Raw genomic sequence first — 8238 nt, forward strand, 5'->3', positions numbered from 1 at the left:
TCTTTAATGATGGAAATCACCAATTGCGATCGGTAGCAATGGGTACTCCACAAGGTGTGTAGTAGGTGTAACTACGAAAACAATATCGCTACTGTATTTAATTAACCCTTTATCCGAATGAATAACCAATGACACCAAAAAGGAAAAAAGAACACACACTTACAACCTCGTAATACACTATTAATCATGGGTTTTAACTAAATTTCACTTCAAGTTGCTTTATTACAAAGAAAGAGTAACTACTATGTTGATTACAGTACCCCATCACTAAGTGCAGACTGTAGCGGTGTGTACCCAACAAGGTACGTAGTTGGTGTAACTAAAAAATAGTACTAAATGAATAAATAGCTACTGTATTTAGTCATTCATCCTAATAACTTTACTAATTACACCAAAAAACAAAAAAAAAAGAACGAAAAACATACTACCTCGTAAAGCACTAGTATTAATCTTGGGGTTCTCCTAAATTTTTATTCAAAATTGCTTTATTACAAAGAAATAGTTATTAGTAGTGTGTTGATCACATTGCAAATTTAACGGAACGACCTAATGTCTTATCATTCTTCTCTTGCTTGGAAGAAAGGTGTGGGCCAAACGTCACACTTTAGATTTTGTTTTTCTTTTTTTTTTTTGACAATTTTTTAACTAGGTACAGTCCTACATGAAAATGATGAATTAGCATGAAGATGAATATGACCTGGAAGAGAAGAGTAAAGAGCTATTATCTTGGTCAGCAAGATATTAACAGTTGAATTTCGATCCACATTGATTTTATAAATTATTACTAAATTATGCAAAATCGTTAGAAAACCCTTTTAGATGGACAACTTAAGGAGTTTAATTAATTTTTAGTTTCACACTAGTAGTGTCACTTAAAAGATACTACATGTGAATTACACTGATATTATAAATATTTTTCATATTGTCACTGTATATAATAAACTTCGAAATATGTAAGATATCATGGGTATTCTTGGTAAGAACATTTAGTTATGAGTAGATAAGGATTTAGTGAATAAAATAGACTTTAGCTACACTCTTATCAATTGGTGGTATATCTTTTTCCTGGTGATTGGTTTTTTTTTCCTTTGGCTGCAGGTTTTGCTTCACAGTACTGGGAATTTAGACAAGTATTAGTACCTAATTATTAACCAAACAATATTGTCTAAACATGTCTATATAAGCATATCTCATAGGCTCCTCAAATATCATTCCATGCAAAGAAATCATATAGTTTCACAATACAGCTCTCTTAATTACTTTCCAAATATAGAAAGTTACAAAGCAAAAGAGAAGAAACATGAGCGCTTCTATTTTTTTACCACGATCAATTTTACTTACTATTTTCTGCTTCACATGTAGCATTTTTCTATTTCCAGAGTTTGTCACTGCTGGTGTTACAAGGCATTACAAGTTTGATGTAGGTTTCTTTAGCTTAATTATAACGTTATAACTCTTAAAATTTAGTAAATGATCAATTAATTATATTCATGTGAACCGTTTTTGTTCAATTTCTTGTGTTTGATGTTTGCAGATAAGATTGAAGAATGTGACTAGGCTATGCCAAACAAAGACAATTGTGACTGTGAATGGGAAATTCCCAGGGCCTCGTGTTGTTGCTAGGGAAGGTGATCGTGTCGTGGTTAAAGTTGTTAATCACGTCTCCAACAATGTTAGCTTCCATTGGTATGAATTCTTAGCTTCCAACATTTTTTATTGGTACACTACTTTCAATTGGAAAATAATTAAATTAGCTACTAATATCCGTATCCACGGACAAATCTAGGATCTAGAAATTCAGTTTGTTCAAATGAATGTGATATTTTATGAAATTATATGTACACATTTTTTTACATATACACATATAGCATAGTGAAGGGGAGTCTTGGCGTAACTGGTAAAGTTACTGCCATGTGTCCAAAAGGTCACGGATTCGAGCTGTGGAAACAGTTTCTTGCATAAATACAGGCAAGACCGCGTACAATAGAGCCTTGTGGTCCGGCCCTTTCCCGGACCTGCGCATAGCGGGAGCTTAGTGCACCGGACTGACCTGCCCTTTATACGCATATAGCATAGTTCAAACCGAAAGTAACATATATGGAGTTAAATTTTCAGAACTCGCCCTATGCAATTGTGGCCAGTGTTATAGCAATCTATAATTGTGTCCAAACCAAACAGGCATGGAATTCGACAAATTCAAAGTGGATGGGCAGATGGACCAGCATATATCACCCAATGCCCGATACAAACTGGCCAAAGTTATGTCTACAACTTCACTATTATTGGCCAAAGAGGAACTCTATGGTGGCATGCTCATATTTCATGGATGAGAGCTACACTCTATGGACCTCTTATCATTTATCCCAAGCATAACACTTCTTATCCATTTGCCAAACCCCACAAAGAAGTTCCCATCATTTTCGGTAACATCAAATATATGTCGCTCTGTATTATAATTGAGTTTTAAGTTGTATGCCCGACGATGTAAAAATATTTTACTTAATTAATATGCATGCAGGTGAGTGGTGGAATGCTAATACCGAGGCCGTGATTAATCAATCACTTGTAACTGGAGCTGGACCTAATGTCTCTGATTCATATACCATTAATGGTCGTCCTGGACCATTATACAATTGTTCTGCAAAGGGTACTAGTTTTTATATATCGGCTAGAAGTTAGATACGTTTTACTTTTATATACTGATAATAAGCTAATTGAGGGCTTGTCTTTGTGTTGCATTTTGCAGACACTTTTAAGCTAAAGGTAAAGCCTGGGAAGACATATATGCTCCGTATAATCAATGCTGCACTCAATGACGACCTTTTCTTCAGTATAGCTAATCATACAATGACAGTCGTGGAAGCCGATGCAGTTTATGTCAAACCTTTTGAAACAGATATCATTCTCATTACACCTGGACAAACCACAAATGTCCTCCTTAAAACACATCCTAATCCCCAACAAACGACTTTCTTAATGGCAGCTAGACCATATTTCACTGGCCAAGGCACATTTGATAATTCCACAATTGCTGGAATTCTTATGTATGATAATTTATCTGCAAGTATTAGCTCATCATCTAACGCTTCAATTAAAAATCTTCCAATCCCAACTCTTCCACCAATTAATTCTACTTCATTTGTAGCCAATTTTAGTAATAAGTTTCGATCTTTGGCTAATACTCAATTCCCTGCTAACGTGCCACAGAAAGTTGACAAATATTTTTTCTTTACAGTAGGCCTTGGAAGTAACCCGTGCCCAAAAAACCAAACTTGTCAAGGTCCAAATAATTCCTCAAAATTTTCTGCTTCTGTTAACAATGTTTCTATGATTCTGCCAACCACAGCACTACTCCAATCCTACTTCTTCAAAAAATCCAATGGCATATACACTACTGATTTTCCAAGTGTCCCTCTTGTGCCCTTTAATTACACTGGAACTCCTCCAAATAATACTCATGTTTCTAATGGCACAAAAGTTGTGGTGCTTCCGTTCAATACTTCAGTGGAATTAGTAATGCAGGATACTAGTATTTTAGGAGCTGAAAGTCATCCTCTTCATCTTCATGGCTATAATTTCTATGTGGTTGGTCAAGGTTTTGGTAATTTTGATCCTAAAAAAGACCCTGCTAATTACAATCTTGTTGACCCGGTTGAAAGAAACACCATTGGAGTTCCATCTGGTGGTTGGGTAGCCATTCGTTTTCTGGCTGACAATCCAGGTGAGTATCATTCCTAGTTAAAAAACTCAACTTTGAAATGAAAATTTCCGAGTTTAATTATATGGATTAATGGTATAAAAATATTCACATAATCATGTTATTAATAAGGCAATTAAAAGTAAAACTCTATAATAAGCATTAATCTGTAACCTGCTAAAAATAGTAACTAGCCTGTTATCACGAGTTAAAATTACACTTATCTAAAAGAAAATTCATATTATTAACTAATGCTTACATTAGGTTAGGCTGTCTGTAGCACACACCTTGGGATGCGACCCTTTATTGGATCCTACGTGAATGCCTTGTATGCCGGGCTATCCTTTTTAATATATATAAATAAATATTTTTGTTAAATGTGATTGAGTTTAACATTTTGTAATAGTAAAGAATTGATCATCTAAAAGATACTAACTCTCCAATAAAATTGAGATCAGTAACATAAAAAATAAGGCAAGTTATAAAAGTTGATAAAAGGTTAAATCCATCTGATTAACTTTTTTTTTCTTTTTGTTGGTGGTATGTGTATGAACAGGAGTATGGTTTATGCATTGTCACTTTGAGGTGCATCTGAGTTGGGGTTTGAGGATGGCTTGGCTGGTGTTAGATGGAGAGCTTCCAAACCAAAAGTTGCCACCGCCGCCGGCTGATCTTCCCAAGTGTTAGACGCTGTGCTTCAATTTAGTTCCTCCTCCAGCGCTACGTTGTTCTTCTTTCAATAATTATACGTCTGTTTTAATTTAATTTGTTTTTTCTGCATGTGCACTTGTGTGCTGAGTTTTATTGTTTGAGGTTTTCAACATAAGAATCGTCTACGTACGAAATGTGAAACGAAGAGGAGTGAAGGAGATTTTGTTTTTGTTTTTTGTCGGAAACACTTTTACCCGATGAATAAAACATTTTTCTTTTTAAGTGTTTGTTAGCAATATATTCTCTAAGACATGGCCTAATTTGTCCATGGCAAATTTTGGAGCCAATGTACTTGGAGCCAAAGAATAAAAGTATTTTTTTTTTCTTTACTTGAAGACCAAGAACTTTGTGCTATAAATAGGAGTATCTTATTTCATTTGAATCACCTCATATTTTAATTTGTTAGAAACTCATGTTGAGTATTCTTGTAATAGAGAGTTTTGTTATATTTCATAGAGTTAGTGTTGGGAAACACTTTGAGTGAACCTCTTCTTTGCGAATGATTGTAGCCCGATGTTATTCTCTTGGAATATATTTTGGGATAATTAGAGTTTTATCTCTAATTTTGCACTCTCTTTTGTGTACCGGTTGTTATAGTGAAATTGCTCCTCTCCGCTTGTGGAAGTAGGTCACTTTGACCGAACCATGTTAAATTTTGTACCTTCTTTATTTTCTTTAATTACCATTATTCACTACCCGCGTTCCCGATCCTAATATATTCCCTAAATTTTTCGCTAACATTTCCTTAAAGCGTGTTTCATGCACTCCCACATTTGTCGACTTATTGACAAGTTCCTCTATTTTGACTTTTTCTTCTTCTGGTTCCTTAACAAAGATCCATATCATGTAACAAAAAAAAAAATACTACTATAAATTAATCATTTTACATAAACAACTAGATTTGCTATGCACCTAAATTTTTAGCAATCATGCCTCATTGATTATGTCAAATAACGGGCAAGTGTTTGGAACTCAAATACAATAGCAGTCATTGATCAGCCACTCCAAAGTCCAAATTTGGCGGTGGCCCGAAAAGGATCGACTCTACTGTCAATGACTCCCTGGTTACAACTCAGTTATTTTTATGTGAAGAGTGCTTGGATATTTAGTTTCATTTGTCTAGCTCATAATTGCAAGTTTCACAAAATGGCTAGGATCATTTTAATTAGGAACGACTTCTGTGTACAACATGTATGACTACAGGGTTCCAGGTTGGCTCTTGAACAAAAGCTCATTTGACATGACAAGACTAGCCTTATGGTCTAAACTTGAAGGACGAAGTGCAATATGGTTGTACCCCATTTTGAGTTTTTAGATGAAGCTGCCAAACATTTCCTTGTCATCCCGGTTCCACTACTAACAAGTAATACACGAAGTCCTTAATTTCAATTTATTTTCTGATAAAGTGGTACTGTCTCGATTATCTTGTGCTTTTCTTAATTATGCTATCAGATATTTATATATTACTCCCTCTGTTCCAATTTACGTGAATCTATTTTCTTTTTCGTCCGTTCCAAAAAAGAATGATCCATTTCTAAATTTGGTAATAATTTAGCTTAAACTTACAATTCTACCTTGATGAGAAGCTTTTATAACCACACAAATACTCTTGTCCCCTTTTTGACTTGTTTAGGACCACAAATTTCAAAAGTCTTTATTTTTTCTTAAACTTCATATAGTATCTTTCACCATCACAGATATTATATAATATCTCCACCAAGGATTATGTGATGGAACAAAAATTCATCTAGCTAGCATTTGCTTGCCTCAACTAGAAACTCTAATTGCCCATAATATTCATTCTTCATTGACTATTAAACCACACCTTCAGGTGCTGATACCTAAACTCTTATTTTGGTTTTTTATGAATGAACGGTAGGCTTAGGCTAGAACCCCTATAAATATTCCTCTTCAATATTTGGGATTAAGGTCTAGGGGCAATTCCATGGTATTACTTTGGGACTAAGGTTTAAGTTTTATGATCACATGCCATACGTTTTCAAGTTTTACTGACCCCTCTAATTTCCTTTCTATATGGGGACAAACGATGACCATTCATATATATATATATATATATATATATATATATATATGTGTCCTCTTCTATTTGATAGTTCTAGTTACAGAAAAGAATCTTTCTATTGCAGAGACAGTAAGAGAAGCAGAAAATACAGCTTTCCAGACAACACCATGTGACATGCATGGTTTTAACGGTATTCATCAATACAACTTAACCAAAATTTATACACTTCCTCCGTCTCGATAATGTTTGACAGAACATATAGTTTTAAAAAAAACATAATTAAATATGTGATATAGAATATATTGTGGATATTTAGATGGTTATAAGTTATTTTATTAAAAGTAAAATAAGAAGTTTAAATTTGAATTATTTTCAAATATAAAAAGTTATCATTCTTTTTGAGTTAGATTAAAAAGAAAATTGTATCACATAAATTGAAGAGAGAATATCATACAAGTACTCTTGTACTTTCATTGCCTTCCCTGATTGAAGTTACATTGTTATCAAGGTAAAGATCGAAGATGTTTTCTGTTGATTCAACAGAATCCATTGTATTGGACGCAAATAATGTATATATATGGTAAGATTTTTTTTTTTTTAAATGTATATGTATTACAAGATCCAAACACATCCTGAATTGAACTCACATATCCTAGATCCTGAATTTTTCTCTGGGTAAAAGAGAGAGTACTAGTATGATCTATTCTTCTCTATATGATGGGAGAGAGAAACTTTTCTTGGTCACAATAGACCAATATCCGTCTCACAAATAATAAGGAGATCTTACTTGTGGAAATTTAATTCTGCCAATAGTAGTGAGTATCAGTAATTACGTAGTTTCTAGAATCTCCATGTTTGTTCCAGCGGACAAGCATTCCAATGCACCTCTTTACAATATAAAATTTTGACTTCTGTTCCTTAGCCAAATTACTGCATTTTCGGGTGAAATTGGTACATTTTTGGGATGCACTTTTAGTAAGTCGAGACTTTGAAGAAGAAGAAGTGCTCTTTTGTGAAGAACTCCTAGAGAGTGAAGATCTGTAAGGATTCTTTTGTGAAAAACTCCTAGGAAGAGGGGGATTTGAGCTTGGACTCTTTTGTGAATAGCAGCTCTTAAATAATGATGATTTTGAGGACGAATACGAATGACTACATGGATCATCCTTTGATAATTTCCATTTCTCATCCATATAATAATACTCCATTTTGCTGACCAATAAATTTTGGGGCTTTTTTCCTCAAAATTTCTGACAATTCTTGTAGTGTATAATATATCGGAAAGAATATGGAGAGTCGAAAATGAAAAGGTGGAAAAATGGTTGATAACACTCGACAGAATGACAATGAAGAGTTGGCATCTATTTATAGCAGTTTGAGACAATGGTGTAATTTCGGAAGGCTTTTAAATCTGAAATAGGTGTTTGACCAGTGTTTCTTAATAATGTGGTAGCATCGCACGTTAATGCTTACGTCTAATGTCTGCCATTTTTCCTAGCTGTAACATTTTTATATTCAGTCTCACGTTTCATCTACATTTGAACGGATTAAAATGGGTCGAATCAATAATTGAATGAGTCATAACTCATTTAATGCTTATCAAGGTGGACAAGTCGATTGGAGTTAAACAATGGCTCATAACTCAAAGACGCCCAACTCAAAATCATTTTCCTATGTCCGGATCATGGTCTAAATTTGAGAATTTAAATCTCTGGTTTGGTTCTTGAACCTCTTTCTGGAGATCATAAGCTTTTATGGAGATGCTGACAACTGTATGGTGCTCCATTCGACACTCTTTAACCTATCCCAT

The 8238-nt window shown here is 34.1% G+C and overlaps 1 protein-coding gene across 1 annotated transcript; it reads left to right on the top strand.

The window, feature by feature from the left end:
- On the top strand, window positions 1186–4737 carry LOC109227097 (laccase-2-like). The gene is made up of 6 exons (XM_019392112.1): window positions 1186–1420; window positions 1535–1686; window positions 2179–2423; window positions 2519–2647; window positions 2747–3721; window positions 4254–4737. The coding sequence occupies exons 1-6, from the start codon at window positions 1301–1303 to the stop codon at window positions 4382–4384; spliced, it is 1752 nt and encodes a 583-aa protein (XP_019247657.1). The 5' UTR covers window positions 1186–1300; the 3' UTR covers window positions 4385–4737.

This window comes from Nicotiana attenuata, chromosome 6, assembly GCF_001879085.1.
Source record: "Nicotiana attenuata strain UT chromosome 6, NIATTr2, whole genome shotgun sequence".
In the NCBI taxonomy this organism is placed as follows: Eukaryota; Viridiplantae; Streptophyta; class Magnoliopsida; order Solanales; family Solanaceae; genus Nicotiana; species Nicotiana attenuata.

Excerpts from the sequence above, each read along its gene's own strand:
- LOC109227097 (XM_019392112.1), top strand. The coding sequence starts at position 1,301 with ATGAGCGCTTCTATTTTTTTACCACGATCAATTTTACTTACTATTTTC. Across the intron at positions 2,424-2,518 it reads AGAAGTTCCCATCATTTTCG|GTGAGTGGTGGAATGCTAAT; the intron begins GTAACATCAAAT and ends ATATGCATGCAG. Across the intron at positions 3,722-4,253 it reads TTTTCTGGCTGACAATCCAG|GAGTATGGTTTATGCATTGT; the intron begins GTGAGTATCATT and ends GTGTATGAACAG.